Below are 17708 nucleotides of genomic sequence, written 5' to 3'. Positions count from 1 at the left end.
CTCTTCCAGAGGGTCATCAGGCAGCAGCTCCATCCTGGGGAGGAAAGAAAAGCGATCGGGGAGCGGAACTGGAGCTCTGACCAATCACACACGCGAGCTCCTGGATTCAATCACAGGGGAGTGCGCCTTCTCAGCCTCCGGCGAAGGGCAGAGGGACTCATTTATTTATTCCTACCCAACAACAGGCACACAGGCTAGAAGGGGGGAGACCGACAACAAAACAAAAAGAACAGACAGGCATCAATAGCATCAAATTAGGTAAATAGAATTATAGGTATAGACACATCATTAATAAAATAAATAGAATAATAAATATATGCATATATACGCAAGTGCCGTGGGGCGGGGGAGAGAGTAGAGGGAGGGAGTCGGGCTGACGGGGAGGAGAGGAGGAGCGGAGGAAAAGGAGGGCTCGGTCTGGGAAGGCCTCCTGGAGGTGGTGAGCTCTCAGCAGGGCTTTGAAGGGGGGAAAAGAGCGAGTTTGTTAGAGGTGAGGCGGGAGAGAGTTCTAGGTCAGAGGTAGGTCGTGGGCCAGGGGTGGACGGTAGAGAGAATTAGGTCCAGTGAGGAGGTGAGCGGCGGCAGAGGAGCGGAGTGTGCGGGCCGGGCTGGAGAAGGAGAGAAGGGAGATGAGGTAGGAGGGGGCAAGGGCAACTTTGAAGCCAAGAGTGAGGAGTTTTTGTCTCATGTGAAGGTTGATGGGCAACCACTGGAGGTTTTTAAGGAGGGGAGTGACCTGCCCAGAGCGTTTCTGCAGAAAGATAATCCGGGCAGCGGAGTGAAGTGTAGACTGAAGAGGGAAGAGATAGGAGGATGGGAGATCAGAGAGGAGGCTGATGCAGTAGTCCAGTCGGGATGTGATGAGACACTGTATCAGCAAGGTAGCAGTTTGGGTGGAGAGGAAAGGGCCGATCTTGGTGATGTGGTGAAGGTGAGACCGGCAGGTTCTGGTGACGGACTGGATGTGGGGGGTGAACGAGAGAGTGGAGTCCAGGATGACACACAGGTCGAGGGCTCGTGAGACGGGAAGGATGGTAGTGATGGGAAAGTCAGGGAGACGGAGCCAATGGTCTCAACCCCCTTTCACAGACCAGGTGACTGAGGCCTAGAGAAGTGAAGTGACTTGCCAAAGGCACACAGCAGACAAGAGGAGGAACCGGGATTAGAACCCATGACCTTCTGACTCCCAGGCCCAGGCTCTATCCACTACGCCGTGCTGCTGGAGCGATTCACAGCGGCAGGGGCCTGCCCGACTGCTCGGGAGCCCTTGCCCAGCCTGGGGGTGACACTGTGGAGGGGCTGGAGGTGGGGGGCCGAGAGGGGCGGCACGTAGGGGTGGGTGTCCGGGGCCGGCAGTCGGGGGGGTGGTTGCAGCAGCCAAGCGGAGAGCCGCTTCCTGTTTGTGGCCCCCAGGAGCGGGCGGCTGGGCGACCCTGCCCCCCACCAATGGGGCCTGGGGCGGGGAGGAAGCCACCCGGCGGGAACAGCGAGGCCCTGGGGAGATGGCGGGACGGAGCCGCAGCTGTGCAGGCACCGGCCGCCGAGGAGGGGTACAGCCGGGGGCTGGGGCAGGAGGGGAAGGGGTGCGGGAAGGCTGTGGGGGTGGGACAGAAGGCGTCATTGAGCGACGGAAGGCCTCGTAGAGGGTCCGAACGCTGGACCTGGCCTGGTTCTGTCCATCTCCTCCTCCTGCAAACAGCTCTCTGCTTCTCTCTTTCCGGGTCCTGGCTTCTGTCTCCTTCCCCTGCCCATAACTCTCCCTCGGGGCCCTGGGTTGTGCCTCCTTTTCCTCAGAGACAGCTCTGTCTATCCAGTCCTGGGCTCTGTCTGTCTCCTACTCCTGACAGTATCTCCGGGTCCCGGGTTCTGCCTCCTTCCCCTAATGACAGCTCTATCTCTCCAGTCCCGGGCTCCGTCGGTCTCCGCGTACTCCGGACACCTCTCTTTCCGGGCCTTGTGTTCTGTCTCCTCCCTCTGCTGATAGCTCTGTCTCTCTGGGTCCTGGGCTGTATCTACTTCCTTCCCCTGCAGAGAACTTTGTCTCCCAGCCCTGGGTTTTGCCTCCTTCCCCCGTCGACATCTCCAGGCTCTTGGCTCTGTCTGCCTCCTCGTACTGAAAACAGGTCTTTCTCTGGGCCCTGAGGGGAGTAGGGAGGAGCTCATGCAGGGAGGCCTGGCGGAAGGGAGGATGTGCAGCCGGCTGGCTGGAAACAGGGAGGGAACCAAAGACAGGTGGAGCCCAGGGTCAAAGTATTCAGAACGGCCCTGAGCCTGTTAGGTGGAGACGGGGAAGCCGGAGACTCCCCCCACCTCCATCACTCCAGAGTTGCGGCGTCCCCCTTCCGGGTCCCCGTTTCTGAGCCATGGGACTTGGTGGGATCCCAGGTGGATGGAGAGGGAGGCTGGAATGAAAGATAAAGTATTGAGCACGAAGGGTCTGCTGCTTTACTGTCAACCGCTAGTCTTCCGGGTGCCCTGGGGCTAGTCACTTCACTTCTCTGGGCCTCGGTCTCCTAATCCGTAAAATGGGGATTCGATACCTGGTCTCGCTTCAGTTAGACTGTTACCCCCAGGTGGGACAGGGACTGCTTCTGAACCAGTCACCTTCATCTACACATCACATTTATTTATTTGTTTATATTAATGTCCGTTTCCCCCTCTAGACTTTAAGCTCCCCTCTAGACTGCAAGTTCATTGTGGGCAGGGAATATGTTAACCAACTCTGTTGTAATGTACTCTTCCAAGCGCTTAGTTTAGTTCTCTGCACACAATCAGTGCACAATCAGTGCTGATTGACTGATGGATCTATCCATCTTGTTTCCACCCCAGCGTTTAAGACAGTGCTTGGCACAGAGCAAGAGCTTAACAAATACCACAGTTACAAGTAATTACTTTTTTATGGTATTTGTTAAACTCTTACTGTGTGCCAAGCACTGTACTAATCCCTAAGGTAGATATACGAGCCATTTAAGTTGGACAGAGTCCATGTCCCACATGGGGCTCACAGTCTTCACCCCATTTTATAGACAAGGGGACTGAGGCCCAGAGAAGTAAAGTGACTTGCCCAAAGTCACACAGCGGACAAGTAGAAGAGCCGGGATTAGAACCCAGGTCCTTCTGACACTCAGGCCAGTGTTTCATCATTTTCATCATTTGGGAGAGTGTTTCCACCTTGATTACTCTGTAACTATCCCAAACGCTTAGTATAACGTTTGGCACATAGTAAGTGTCCTCTCAGGGTCGCACCTGGGGAGTCTCCAGTCCTCTACCAGTCTCAACTATGGGAGGGAGAGTCAAGCAGAGGCCTGTCCATTCCATTTCTAGTTTGGGCAATGGCTAGCGAGTGGAAGGCCATCTGCTACAAGTCAAAACTCACCTGTTCTGGGCAGCAGCTGCACGGAAGAGAGTCGAGGGCGGAGACTCAAGCTTACTGCGAGGAAGGAGGCAATGGTCAACTACTTCCATATTTTTACCAAGAAAACTCTCTGGATCCACTAACAGAACGATTGCAAATGGAGGTGGGGCGTTCTGGGACCCCCGAGAGCCCTCTACAAATGCCCTCGGGCTAAGGTCGGACCCTGGATCCTCTCCCAGTGATATCGCTTCCACCCCCCCACCCAAATCAGAGAGGGGAAGTCCATGAGGGGAGGGCTGGAAGACTGCAAACCGAAGCTCCCCTGCCCTGGGAGAGGTCAGATGGACTTGCCCCCCTTGACTGATTGATTACTTGATTCCCCCCACCCCACTCATCCCTCTGCCCCACCCCTTCTTCCTAGAGATGGAACAAGCTGCTCCAGTTGTTTAATTGTCATTTATTCAGTGACCTCAGCAGTCGTGCTCTCTCTGATGTAGCTGGGTTCAAGTTTAAATACATTCCAGGGAAAAAGCCCAAGGAATTGCGGAAAGATCCAACGGAGAGCAGAACAGTACTCGAAACATAGTAAGCGCTTAACAAATACCATTAAAAAAATATAAAACAAAGAAGGGTCCGACGCCCTCCATCTGCCACCGGGAAGTCCGAATGGGCAGCAGGGGGTAGGTGATCAAGCGGCGGGGTAAGCCATAGTGAGACGGGGAAGGGCAGGGTTAGGCTCAGCCTTAGGTGGAGCGTCGGGGTGCGGGGCAAGGTTAAGGTGAGGGGTAGGGTGAGACGGCATTAAGGGGAGGAGAAGGGGATCAGGGTTAAGATCAGCATTAAGGGTCAGCAGTATGGTGAGCATAAGGGTCAGAGCGAGGGTTAGGGTCAGGGCGTGAGAGTTAGAGTTAAGAGGAGATGAGGGGGGTCAGGGTTAGGGTCAGCACAACATTAGGGTCAGGGTAAATGTGAGAGAGTTAGGAGGAGGAGGGAGGGTCAGGATTAGGGTCAGCATTAAGGTAAGGGAAAGCGTCATAGTGAGGGTCAGGGTTAGGGAAAGTGTGAGACACGGAGCTGAGGGGGAGGGAGTTAGGGTTAGGGTTGGTGTTGGGTGAGGAGAGCATCGGGGTCAGGGTCAGCGTCGAAGGGCTCTCTCTATCTGGGCCTTCTCTCCCTTAAGCGGAGAAAGCGGGGGAAGCAGCAACACGGAGTTCCAGGCCCGACCGGACCAGCCAGCAAGACTCGGGAGGAAGGAAGTGGGGAGAAGCCGAGGCCCGGACAGCTGCCCGGAGGACAAGAACCCGAGGGGGCTGCTTCCTCCTTCTCCGGCCCCGGCTCCCCCAGGGGGCAACGGGCCGGCAGGAAGACCGGGACGGGTCAGAGCCCCCCGACGTCCGCTACCCGGGCCGGGCCCGACCTCCCCTCCCGCTCCACCGTCCGGCCGCGAGAATCCCCTCCCGGGTGGGCACGGGCCTACTGGTAGAAGACGGAGTAGCCCACCGAGCAGAAGTAGTGGGCGTCGTCCTCGGGCTGGACCTCGCGGATGGTCAGGATGCAGGCGTTCCTGTCGGCGTCCTTGGAGGCGGAGAAGCGGTTGGGGACGTCTCGCGGCCGGTGGCTGAACCCCTGGGAGTGGTAGTAGAGCAGGTAGCGTGGGGAGCGGCCCGCCCGCTGTTGGTACCAGGAAACGCCGTAGTCCTGGATGCTGAAGCCGGGGCTCAGAGCGCAGAACAGCTTGGCCGTCTGTCCCGGGAATACCAGCACCGCGTCCTGCTGGATCACCTGGGGCTGGGAGGCTGGAACGGACAGCGGGGGGCTCGGACCCCTCCCTGGAGGCCGTGCGTCCCCCCCTCCCCGGCCCTGGGCTCCCCTGGGACCTCCCTCCCCGTCGGGGCGGCCCGGGCGGGGCCGGGAAGGGAGACTGACCGGCCAGCAGGGCTCCTCCGAACAGGAGAGTCAGGCTGCAGGGGGTCATCGTGGCCGGACGGAGGAGAGGCGGCGAGGGGCTTCTGCCGGGCCGCAGCTCCTCGGCGGGTGTGGGGAGGTGCTCTGCGGCGGCCTCCGGACCCGATGGCCCGGGCAACCGCAACGGAGCATGCAAATAAGCGTTTAGTGTGCACGTGTGTGAGTGTGGCAGGGGGAAGGGAAAGGGCCCCCCTCACCCCATTGACTCAGGGGCAGGTGGCTGCTGATTCTGGAGTAGGCCCAGATACCCTGGTGGGGGTCACAGGCGGGGTCGGGGGGGAGGCAGCCCTGGATGCTCATCAGGGGTTCACCAGACCCCTTCATTCGGTTCCCCTCAAATCCCCCACCCCCACCCCCTCAACCGCCAACCGGTCTCGCTGGGTTGCATAGCTGGGAGCTCTGATCTGATGGGATGGCAGACGTCCGTGGGTCCTGCAAGTTTCCGCCCCAGTCGAGCCCACTCCGACTACCTCCCACGTAGCCCTTCCCCCATCACGGCACATCTGTACCTACCTCTTTTTTTTATGGTATTTGCTAAGCGCTTACTATGGGCCAGGCACCGTTCTAAGTGCCGGGCTAGATACGGAATAATCAAGCTGGACACCGTCCCTGTCCCACATGGGGCTCGCCGTCTAAATCTCCATTCATACAGATGAGGGAAGTGAGATCCAGAGAAGGGAAGCGACTTGCCCCAAGTCACACGGCTGACAAGTGGCGGGGCCGGAATTAGAACCTACAACCTCTGGGTCCCTAGCCCATGCTCTTTCCACTAAGCCACGCTGCTTCTCTGTATTGCATTGTACTCTCCCAAGCACTCAGTACAGTGCTCTGAACACAGCGGGCTGTAAGCTTCTCGAGGGCAGGAATTCTATCTACTGCTTCTATTGTGCTCTCCCAAGCACTCAGGGAGGAGGTCTGCACAGAGTAAGCTCACGGTGATTACTACCGACTGAATGCAGGGTGTGTGGAAAAGAAGAACAGACACCCCTGGGTCTGAAAATCTTGTGACCCCCGTTTGCCCAGGGCTCCCAGATATGAAGATTCCCAGAATCTTCGGCAACGCTCACCCCACAATTGCTGAGGACCGAGGCCTGGAGTCCCCCAGCCCCAGGTACGGTGTCCCTCCCACCCCTCACCCCACAGAATCCCGGGACACCACGGCTCAGCATCCTCAGGATCACGCCCCGGGTTGCTAGGGAGGAATGACGCACCCCTCCTTTGCCCGATGCCCGTTGCCATGGAGACGGTGCTCGCTGCAGGAGCGAGTCACGTGGGGATCTCTCCCCCAGGTGAGGATCCTTGGGGTCTCCCATCGACGCGGTCACCTCCCGGGAGTGAGCGCAAACTGGGGAGCCCTGGGGTCCCAGCCCTTCCGCTCCGTCCCCAGTCAGATCCAGCCCGTCCTTCCCCTCCCACTCCCGCCACCCATCTCTGTCCCTGTGGGCAGAAAAAAGTCAGAGGAAACAGGGGGAGGGAAGCATGGGGGACCAGGCTCCCGGGGGACAGAGCTCCTTATCCACAATGCCCCGTCCCCCAGCTGCCAGTCCAGAGAGCAAGAGAGAGAGTGGCAAGAGGGGAGCTGAACCCCGGGCAGGGCCGCGGTAGTGATGGCCGGGGGACGATGCGGGGAAGGGCCTCGCTAACTAGAGGCACGCAGACACACACACCACCCACCCTCAAACTCAGACTCGCAAACACCACAAGATTTGACTGAACTCAGAAGCGTACTCTGCCCTCGGCTTACAATCACCCCCACTTGACTGAGGTCCACACGCACCTGCTGTGAAGGGCCTCACTCACTGGACACACACAGACACACACACACACCACCCAGACACACACACCTCCCACCCTCCAACAGAAGTAGACACGCCAACACCACTAGGTTGGATTGCCCTCCGAAGCATACTCCTGCTCCCGCCCTCGGCTTACGGTCACTTCCAACGAGGTACGCAGACACGCAGACACATACGCCACACACCCCCACGGAGCGTCGCCTCCCCGCCGCCTCCGCCGTTAGGTTCGGCCGGCTCTACCTCGGTCTTTCCCTCCTGGTCTCTGCCCCACGGGGGCCCAAGGTCTGCCCGGGAGAAGCCATGTTCATCACCGTGCGGTTCGGAGGTAAGCGAAGGCCTGGGGAGGGTCGGGGGACCGCGAACGGGGGTGGTGGGAGACACTGGGGAGAGAGGGATACTGACCTAAGGGCCCTAGGGGGCTGCCCACCGACCCTTTCGGACCACCCCCCAATTCTTCCAGCCCTTTCCAGTCCCGTGTCCTGTTTGCCTCTGACTAGAGGAAGGACCTGGTGGTCCGCAGAGGTCTCCTCACCAAAGCAGGGCAACCTCCGGAAAACTGGACCACCAGGAAAGACAGAGTGACTGTCCCCGGTTGTCTGTTGTGATCAGAGACAAAAGGACATACACCCACACACCCACTCTCTCACCATCCTCTGGGAGCCCTGCGAAGGTGGGAGGGAAATAACCTTCTGAGACGTGGTGTGGCCTAATGGAAAGAGCATTTCATTCATTCATTCATTCAATAGTATTTATTGAGCGCTTACTACGTGCAGAGCACTCTACTGAGCGCTTGGAATGTACAATTCGGCAACAGATAGAGACAATCCCTGCCCATTGACAGGCTTACGGTCTAATCAGGGGAGACAGACGGACAAAAACAATAGCAATAAATAGAATCAAAGGGATGGGCCTGGGAGTCAAGCTACTTCTCACTACTGTCCTAAGCGCTGGGGTAGATACAAAATAATGAGGTTAATAGGGCTCACAACCGAAACTCAGCAAGCGACAGCCACACGGCTGCCCTGATCTATCTCGCTGCCACCCTCTTTCCCACATCCTGCCCCTCGCCTAGAACTCCCTCTCCCGTCGCAACCGCCAGACCGCCCCTCTCTCCACCTTCAAAGCATTACTAAGGTCACACCTCCTCCAAGAGGCCTTCCCGGATGAAGCCCCCTTCTCCCCGGCTCCCTCTCCCTTCCGCCTCCTCTACGCACATCGATCCGTGACCTCCGGACCAGCTTGATATTCATCCCACTCCCAACCCCGCGGCACTTATCTACACATCTATAAATAATTTTAAATTACTTGCTTTCAAATTATATTTAAAATTACTCATTTATTCGGCGGGATGGGAGAAGCTTGGGAGTGAGGAGCAGGGATTGCTGTCTGGCCACCAGCCCCCAGACAGTGGCCACCAACCCCCAGTCGGTGCCCATCGGCCCCCAGACAGCAGCCACCGGCCCCTGGCCATCAGCCAGTCAATGGCCCTCGGCCTCCAGCTGGTGGCCACTGACCCCCAGCCGGTAGCCCCCAGCCCCTAGACACCCCCTGGCCCACCCCCCAGCCAGTGGCCACTAACCCCCAGCCAGCAGCCCCCAGCCCCTAACCAGCAGCCAGCCAGTGGCCTCCAGCCCCCAGCTGAGGGCCAAAGCCCTCAGCCACCAGCCCCCAGCCAGGGGCCACCAACTCCCCAGCCAGCAGCCTCCAGCCAGAGCGAGTGGGATCAGTGAGTGGGGGTCGGGAGGGCTGCAAACTCCCCCCGCCCCACTCCCCCTCGCACAGCGAACCTCTGGGAGCTGGTCAACCTGGACTGCCCGCTGGTCAACCTGACCGCCCACCTGAAGCGGAAGGGACAGCTCGCGCCGGACGGTGAGTGGGGAGAGGGGTGTGACAATCACTGTTCAAAGTGCTGGGGTAGATACGAGCTTATCAGGTTGTCCCCTGTGGGGCTCACGGTCTTAATCCCTATTTTACAGATGAGGGAACTGAGGCACAGAGAAGTTGTGACTTGCTCAAGGTCACATAGCAGACAAGTGGCGGAGAATGAGTGATCAAGGGGGCCCGGGGCAGGGAATGGGCAGTGGCTGGGAGAAGAGAGGGGCTATCCAGGGCCCGAGCGGCCCCCCTGGGTAGCTCTTTCCTGGAGAGGGCACAGCAGGCTGGCCCCTCTCCACGCTGTCCACAGCGGTCATCGCCCTCCTGGACCAGGCCGGAGTCTTGGTGCCGCTGAGCGAGGCCCCCAGCCCCTCCGCCCGTGCGGCCGGCTCCCTCCTGCAACACCGGCAGACTTACATCCTGGTGCGATTCATCAGTAAGTCAGCGGGCCGGGGTCTCTGTAAGGAGTTCCCGGGCCCCCCACCGTTCACTCCCCACGCCCTCCCAGTGACGGTCGTGCCCGGGGACAGAGCCCGGCCCGGTCCCTGCGCCGTTATCCCCACCATTGGCATACTCTTCGACCCCTGCGCTGGGCGGAATGGGTGGTATTTGGGGGGGGTCAGGAGTCACTAGGCTTCACGTTGGCAGGGGCAGAGGGAGGCAAGGAGGCCCGGTACGAGTCCCTGCTGGAGGACCTGAGTGCCCACCACCCAGAGCTGGCAGGTGAGGCTGGGAGGGTGGCATCCGGGCCCCCGACCATATCTCTCCCAAGCCGTGCCAGCTTCGGGATGCCTTTACTGTGCCCAGTCCTGCCCATCATGGAACGGGCAGACGCCCGCCGTGTCCCCACACCGACTGATTCCCCCCCCACGGTTGCCCCGAGCCGGGCACCGTCTGCCTTTCGCAGAGGAGCTGCAGAGGCTGTCCGAAGCCCGGGCCCATGCGGAAGCCCGGGCCCAAGCGGAGGCCCGGGCCCGGGCCCGGCGCAAGTCCAGCGGGTCCAGGAGCGGCACGGGGCGGGGGCACCGCCGACCGAGGGAGCCGCCGCCGCCCCCCAGGGCTCGGGCCGCCCCGCTCCCCGGCAGGGCAGGCTAGCGGCCGCCTCCAGTGACGGGGGCGGAGCCTTTCTGCCGACACACGGGAGCCGGGCTCCAGCCTCCGGACACTAAGAGTTTGGCTTCCGGGCCAGACTGAGATGCACCAGGCGCCGACCACCACCTCCGCCGGCATGACGCCAAAGGGCCCGGCATCTCGTGCCGGCCAGCGGGCCGAGCCCCAAGGACACCTCTCTTGTCCCGTCCTTTCTCCGGCCGCGCTCCGTTGCCAAGGGCGTGAGGCAAGAGGCCCGGCCCCTTACATCACTGCCGGCCGCCTGGCCCCATGCCAAGGCTCCGGGCAAACAGCTTTGTCACCGTGAGTGGAGCCGTGAGGCAGAGCCGGGGTCTCCACAAGACACCCCCTGCTGCCTCGCTCTCCGCCCCCTCCCTGCATCCCGGAACCAGCCACCGTTCCCAGAGCACGAGGGCCCGTACCTGTGCCCGGGGTCCAGCTAGCCCATCCCCACTCCGGCCCGGTCCCCGTCCACATTAAGCAAAAACCCAGACTACTGGCTTTAAAGTCACTCGGTCAGCTCTCTCCCTCCCATCTATACTCTCCTCCCACCACACCCCAGCTCGCACCCTTCATCCGTCTCGAGCTAACAGACTCTCCGAGCTTCGTTCTCGTTGCGCCTGCCGACCTCTTGTTCGTGCCCTCTCCAGACCCTCGCACTTTGAGGGACCCCAGCTCTCCCCTTCCTGAAATCACATCTCCTTCAGGAAGTCCCATCCTTGCTAATCTCCCCACACCTCCAACGCCCACTGTGAGCTGGAACGCTCACAACCTCCCCCGTTACTTCAGCACTCACTCATGTCCATCACCCCTTTTTCTTTTCGGTAATGGTACTTGTTAAGCGCTTACTATATGCTGGGCGCCAGGGTAGACCCCAGAGAATCAGGTTGGACACAGTCCCTGTCCCACATGGGCCCTGGTCTCAATCGGGGGATTTAAGCCCCATTTTGCAGATGAGGAAACTGAGGTACAGAGGAGTGGTGACTTGCCCAAGGTCACACAGCAGACAAGTGGCACATCGGAACCCAGGTCCGCTGATTCACTCCCAGGCCTGCACTCTTTCCACTAGGCCATGCTGCTTCCTTCTGCCTAAAATTTTCTTTAGTGTCTGCCTCCTCTAGAATGTAAGCTCCGTGGGGGCAGGGGATCCTGTCTACTGAGATCAGTCGCACTCTCCCCAACCCTTAGTACAATGTTCTGTACCCAGGAGGCATCCAACAAATGCCACTGAATTGGCAGATAAAATCAGGGAGCCTTCTCTGATCCTGACCCCAAAATGATGCCCGGAGCCCGCCGGACTGCTGAGTTTGGTGGACGCTTACCAGATCCTGGTCACCCCGCCCGGGGGACGACCTCCATGTGACGGCATCCGCAGAGGGGGGTCAGCGAGAAGGCCGCCTGAGTAACGGGCAAAAGGAAAGGAAGACCAGCCTGGGACGTAGACTAAAATAAACTTTCTTTAATTGCACATCTGCCATTCAAGTCTGCCACGGGATGACTTCTAAAATCTCCCAGCCCACGCGCTCACTCGGGGCAAATGTCAACCGATTTCCACGCCGAGGTTTTTGGCTGCATGGTTGCGCTTCCCTCGGCTGCAGAAGGGTGCTCCGGGCCCCGCTCCTGGGGGCCGGCTTCCTTACAGAAGAGAGTTCAGACCTGTGAGGGAACGGGGAGGAATTGCAGGTGAGTGACGACGGCGGGGTGGGGGTCGGGGGAGGCCGGCGTCCACCCGCCCGAAGCGCGGTGCTCGGGGCAGGTCTGGAGCGGACCGAGGGCCGCGGGCGCGGACGCCCTCCCGACTTCCGCCGACGGCACCCCGACCTCTGCCCCCCCGACGCCAAGCTCCAGGAATCGCCGCCCACCATTCGGGGGGGGCCTTTGGTGGATTCCCACCCCCCACCTCCCTCCAACCCGTGAGCCGGGCCCGACCCCGGGACTCGGGAACTCAAAAAGCTCCCGATCCTTCATCTCCCACGGGGGTCAGCCTGCTGGGGCGGCGACCACTCACCGTGGTTGTATTTGCACTGTTTCAGCACCTCGCTGAAGCCCTCGCACAGGGTCAGGTCGCTCTGGCTGGTGGAGCAGTCCAGAAATTGCTTGATCTCGTAGTGGCAAGGCCCGAACTGCGAGGGCGGCCTGGCCGGCTGCACCTGAGGGAAACCGAGGGGAGAGAACCGGCTGGGGTTGGCTGGGGACGGGGGAATCGTAGACTCCCACCCCGAGGCCGGTGCCCGCGAGGGACCAGGGGAGGAAGGAGGGTGGAGAACCACTACCTGGGAAGGGGCCTGGCCTCCTCAGGGGTCCCAAACAAGTCCACATGTAGGAAGGAGCCTGTGGGAGCCAGGGTCTGATCCTCCCCTGCCCCCCATTCCCCCATGAAGCCCCCAGCCCAACACCCCCACAATCTTCTTGACAGGCTCATCCCTTCTGACCGTCGCTGGATGCGTAGGATGCATAAGATGCGTGTGGCTCGTGACGATTTGTAAGAAGTGTGTTTCAATTAGGCGTGACGCCCACCCCCTCCGGTGTCGCCCGCTCTGCGGGGGCGATACCCCCCTCCCACTTCCAAAGCTGGGCTCCCCGACTTCCACACTCGGCCCACGTTCGCCGACGAGATCCGAGTCTCCCGTCAAGTCCGACGAGGCCCCCAACGGTGGCTCACCGACCTCCCTGCTCCCCGGCACACGCCCTGACCCCCCCAAGGCTCCTCCCCGGCCCCCAGCCCTCGCCTCGGGACCCCAAGCTCAGAAGGAGAAGTCGGCCCTCGGCCCCTGATGGACACGCATCCGCACCCGACCCCCCGTCGACCCCTGCAACCAAAGCAGGTCCGCCGCCTCCCCTTCCACGGAGGACACAGGGCTGGGCCGATCCGACGGCGAGGTCTCTGGCCTCCGTGGTGAGGCCGGCGGCCAGGCAGGGCCTTCGGTCCTTGAGCGGAAAGTGACTGGGAGGGCGTGGGATGTTGGGGAATCGGGACCTTGGGCCCCAAGCGACGTTAAGGAAAGGGTTCCGACCCCGGCAGGGGTTTGTGCCTTCGTGGCCGCAGCAGAAAACCACCTGACTCCTTCCCCTTCTCGTGGTGCCCAGCTTTAATAATTATGGCATTTGTTAAGCCAGTGCCAGGCACTGTACTAAGCGCTGAGGCCTGCTGCCCTTGCACTCATCCTCCTTTGCACCCCGAAGCAGGGAAGGGGATGGCGGGGAAGAGAGGGGAGGCAGCGTATCTCGGGGAGGTGTGTGTGGGTGTGTGAGGGGGTCCCTTGAACACTGACCACCCTGCCCCGCTCCTACCAGCAAAGCTCCACCTGGGCGATCAGCCAACCGGGATAGGGCGGGGGAGCGGGACAGAGGATTATTACTCTCATCAATGGTATTTATTGAGTGCTTCCTGGGTGCGGAGCACTGGACTAAGCACTTGGGAGAGTCCCACACAATAGAGTTGGCACAAAATAACAGAGTTGGCAGACACGTTCCCCACTCTCCACGAGTTTACGGTCCCGGGGGGGGGGGGGGGAGGGGGAGACGGACGTTAATCTAAATAAAAACCTGTGTGATATAGGGAGAAGGAAGTTATTCTCACTGACATGTGAGACATGGGAGCTAGAACTCAACTCCTATATTGAGTCTCTAGCCCCAACCTTCCAAGGGCAAACGGGACGGGCAACTGACCCGTGTGTCGCAACTGTACCCTGGCTAAAAGCCAAGGCCAACACCGGTGTCCGTCCGGGTCAGAGGGGCAGGGCTCCTCCGGCCTCGGACTGGACCCCGCGACCGGACCGAGGGCGAGGCAAAGTCGCTTACCTGTGCGGGGCCGGTCGGCTGGGCCGGCTCGGAGCTGCTCCCTCCGCCCAAGGCTCCGGTCAGGGCGCTGCCCACTACGTGGCCCACGGCGGACCCGACGGCCACCCCCGCGGCCGTGGAGGCCATCTGGGCCATCAGCCCGGGCTGCCCCGACGGGGCCGCGGGGGCGGCCACGGCTGTGGGCGGGGGGTGGGCGGGGGGCTGGGCGGGGGACTGGAATGAGCGGCTGGGGAGAAAACACAAGAGGACGTCCTTAGGTCCAGGACCGGGGGAAAACGTGGGGCCACCCTCTCGCTTCTCCATCCATCCAATTAATTGCTATTATTATTGTGGTATTTGTTCAGCGCTTATTATGTACCAAGCACTGTAGTAGACACCGGGGTATATTCAAAATCATCAGGTCCCCAACGGGCCTCCCGATCCAAGTCGGAGGAGGAAAAGGTATTGAATCCCCATTGTGCAGACGAGGGGACCGAGGCCCGGAGAAGGTCACATAGGTTAGTGGTGGAGGTGGAATTAGAACCCAGGACTCCTAGGCTTTACTGTGACCTTACTGCATGCAGAATAGGGTGTTTGGGAGAATACGATAGAGCAGAGTTGGTAGTAAAGGCCCAAGATGACCCTGACCATGGTCACCCTCAGGGCGGTATTTGTTAAACGCTTACTCTGGGCCAAGCATTGTGCTAAACGCAACGAGGCTTTGTGGATATAGCAAGGGATTGGGAGCCGGATGACCCGGGTTCTAATGCACCACCACTTCCCTGCTGGGTGACCTTGGGCACGTCACCTATTCCGTGTCTAGTTTCCTCAGCTGAAAATTGGGAATTCGATCCCCGTTCTCCCTCCCGCTTCGTCTGGGAGGCCCACGTAGGACAGGAACTGTATCCAGCCGAATGAAGTGAGAGAACCCGGGCCTGGGAGTCAGAGGACCTGGGTTCTAATCCCACTTAGAACAGTGCTTGGCCCAGAGTAAGCGCTCAACAGATACCATCATTATCATTATTATTACAGTGCCAGCCACCTAGTGAGCGCCCCTCGAGTACCGTAGTGATGATTGCTCCTGTGAATGAATAGGATGGGGTGTGAGCCTGCCTTGGAGCGGGGGAGAAGAGCCCGGGCTTGGGAGTCAGAGGTCGTGGGTTCTAATCCTGCCTCCGCCACTTAATAATAATGTTGGTATTTGTTAAGCGCTTACTATGTGCAGAGCACTGTTCTAAGCGCTGGCACTTGTCAACTGCGTGACCTTGGGCAAGCCACTTCACTTCTCCGGGCCTCAGTGACGTCATCTGGAAAATGGGGATGAAGACTGGGAGCCCCCCGGGGGCCCACCCGATGACCTTACATCCACTCCAGCGCTTAGAACAGTGCTTGGCACCTAGTAAGCGCTTAACAAATACCGAGGTTATTTATTATAGCTATTTATTATCATCCCTCAGCTATGTGACCTTGGGCGAGTGACTTCCCTGGGCCTCAGTTCCCTCCTCTGTCAAATGGGGATGCAGACAGGGAGCCCTAAGTGGGACAACTAATGACCCTGTATCTATCCCAGCGCTAAGAGCAGTGCTTCGCACCTCGTCGGCGCTTAACCAACACCACCATTATTTATTATTATCCCTCAGCCGTGTGACTTTGGTCGAGTCACTTCTCTGGGCCTCAGTTTCCTCAGCTGTCAAATGGGGACGCAGACAGGGAGCCCTAGGTGGGACAACCTGATGACCTTGGATCCAACCCAGCGCTTACAGCAGTGCTTGGCACCTAATCGGCGCTTAGCAAAGGCGACTCCCATCATCCCAGCTCTGCCACTTATCTGCTGTGTGACCTTGGTCGAGTCACTTCTCTGGGCCTCAGTTTCCTCACCTGTCAAATGGGGGTGCAGACTGGGAGCCTCACGAGGGACCACCTGATGACCCTGGATCTCCCCCTGCGCTTAGAACAGCGCTCTGCACACAGTAAGAGCTTCATACCAACATTATTATCATCATCATCAAGGGGGGGGGGGACCTCGAAGGCGGCAAGATGGCGGCGGCGGTTCCCAAGGTCACCATGGCAACGACCTTGCGGGCGGGAGGGTGGACGGGGCGGTCACCTGGGCTGCCGGGCGGCGGCGCTGCGGCTCCCCCGGGGCATGATGGCGAGGAGGGCGAGGAGGGCGAGGAGGGCGAGGAGGACGAGGAGGACGAGGAGAGCGGCGGTGGCGGCGGCGACGACGGTGACGGAGTCGGCGTGAATGGCGACGGCGCCCGGTCGCTCTGAGGGAAGGCCGGGCCTCCACCCACGTGACCTCAAGGGGGCGGGGCCATCGGGGGACACGCCTCCAGTTGTGCGCATGCGCGCGCCCCTGCTCAGACTCCGACCGTCCCCCCAGGGGGCGGGGCCATCCTGTGATACGCCCCTCGCGCGTGCGCATTCCGCCCCATCTCCACACTTCAGCCCCCCTCAGAGGGCGGGGCCATCCTGTGACACGCCCCCGCGCTTGCGCACTATGCCCCCATCGCCACACTTCAGCCCCCCCTCAGAGGGCGGGGCCATCCTGTGACCCGCCCCGCGCGTGCACCCCGTGCCCCCCCGACTCCCCCCGCTCGCCCTCTTCAGGGGGCGTGGCCACGGCAGGACGCGCCCCCCGCGCACGCGCGCTCCCCTCCCTCGATTCCACTCGCTACCCCCCCAGGGGGCGTGGTCAGGGGAGGACCCGCCCCCAGTGCGCATGCTCCGCCCCGTCTCATTCATTCATTCATTCAATCGTACTTATTGAGCGCTTACTGTGGGCAGGGCACTGGACTAAGCGCTTGGAATGGACAACTGGGCAACAGATAGAGAATCCCTGCCCAACAGCTGGCTCACAGTCTAAACGGGGGAGACAGACAACAAAACCAGTAGACAATAATAATAATAATAATGTTGGTATTTGTTAAGCGCTTACTATGTGCAGAGCACTGTTCAAGCGCTGGGGTAGACACAAGGGAATCAGGTTGTCCCACGTGGGGCTCACAGTCTTCATCCCCATTTTACAGATGAGGGAACTGAGGCCCAGAGAAGTGAAGTGACTTGCCCACAGTCACACATCTGACAAGTGGCAGAGGCAGGATTCGAACCCATGACCTCTGACTCCAAAGCCCGTGCTCTTTCCACTGAGCCATGCTGCTTCTCTAGACAGGTATCAATACCATCAAAATAAATAAATAATCATAATAATGGTATTTGTTAAGCGCTTACTAGGTGCAGAGCACTGTTCTAAGCGCTGGGGCAGATACAGGGTCAGTAGATTGTCCCACGTGGGCCTCACATTTTTTAATCCCCATCTTTCCCGATGAGGTCACTGAGGTCCAGAGAAGTGAAGTGACTTGCCCAAGGTCACACAGCAGACAAGCGGCAGAGCCGGGATTAGAACCCACAACCTCTGGCTCCCAGGCCCGGCCTCTTTCCACTAAGCCGCGCTTCCCTAATAGAATCATAGATATAGACGCATCATTAATAAAATAAATGGAAGAATAAATAATATATACAAATGTGCACAAGTGCTGTGGGGAGGGGAAGGGGGAAGAGCAGAGGGGCGAGTAGGGGGAATGGGGAGGGAAGAAAGGGCAGAGGGAAAGGGAGGGCTCAGTCTGGGAAGGCCTCCTGGAGGAAGTGAGCCCTCAGTATTAATAATGATGGTATTTGTTAAGCGCTTCTTATGTCCCAAGCACTCTTCTAAGCACTGAGGTGGATACGAGGTCATCAGGTTGTCCCAGGAGGGGCTCCCCGGCTTCATCCCCATTGTACAGAGGAGGTCACTGAGGTCCAGAGAAGTGAAGTGGCTGGCCCAA

At 59.8% G+C, this 17708-nt stretch overlaps 3 protein-coding genes and 1 non-coding gene across 4 annotated transcripts; 2 read left to right on the top strand and 2 right to left on the bottom strand.

Moving 5' to 3' along the window:
* The first annotated feature begins 3228 nt into the window (after positions 1-3228).
* Positions 3229-3366, top strand: LOC114806209. The gene has a single exon (XR_003754245.1). It is a non-coding gene; the product is annotated as a small nucleolar RNA SNORA7 (small nucleolar RNA).
* A 426-nt stretch (positions 3367-3792) lies between these two features.
* Positions 3793-5542, bottom strand: VPREB3 (V-set pre-B cell surrogate light chain 3). The gene is made up of 2 exons (XM_029048751.1): positions 5282-5542; positions 3793-5151 (listed from the first exon to the last, which is right to left on the bottom strand). Exons 1-2 carry the CDS (start codon positions 5328-5330, stop codon positions 4829-4831), a joined length of 372 nt encoding a protein of 123 aa, XP_028904584.1. The 5' UTR covers positions 5331-5542; the 3' UTR covers positions 3793-4828.
* A 1874-nt stretch (positions 5543-7416) lies between these two features.
* Positions 7417-10086, top strand: C21H22orf15 (chromosome 21 C22orf15 homolog). Its single transcript, XM_029049603.1, has 4 exons — positions 7417-7441; positions 8899-8985; positions 9302-9427; positions 9899-10086. Exons 1-4 carry the CDS (start codon positions 7417-7419, stop codon positions 10084-10086), a joined length of 426 nt encoding a protein of 141 aa, XP_028905436.1.
* Positions 10087-11540: 1454 nt separating this feature from the next.
* On the bottom strand, positions 11541-16193 carry CHCHD10 (coiled-coil-helix-coiled-coil-helix domain containing 10). Its single transcript, XM_029048641.2, has 4 exons — positions 15989-16193; positions 13903-14128; positions 12110-12251; positions 11541-11757 (listed from the first exon to the last, which is right to left on the bottom strand). Exons 1-4 carry the CDS (start codon positions 16027-16029, stop codon positions 11738-11740), a joined length of 429 nt encoding a protein of 142 aa, XP_028904474.1. The 5' UTR covers positions 16030-16193; the 3' UTR covers positions 11541-11737.
* Between the last annotated feature and the right edge of the window lie 1515 nt (positions 16194-17708).

This window comes from Ornithorhynchus anatinus, chromosome 21, assembly GCF_004115215.2.
Source record: "Ornithorhynchus anatinus isolate Pmale09 chromosome 21, mOrnAna1.pri.v4, whole genome shotgun sequence".
Lineage (NCBI taxonomy): Eukaryota > Metazoa > Chordata > Mammalia > Monotremata > Ornithorhynchidae > Ornithorhynchus > Ornithorhynchus anatinus.
Note: the sequence above shows the minus strand (reverse complement) of the source record. Positions and strands in the feature narration are given on the sequence as shown.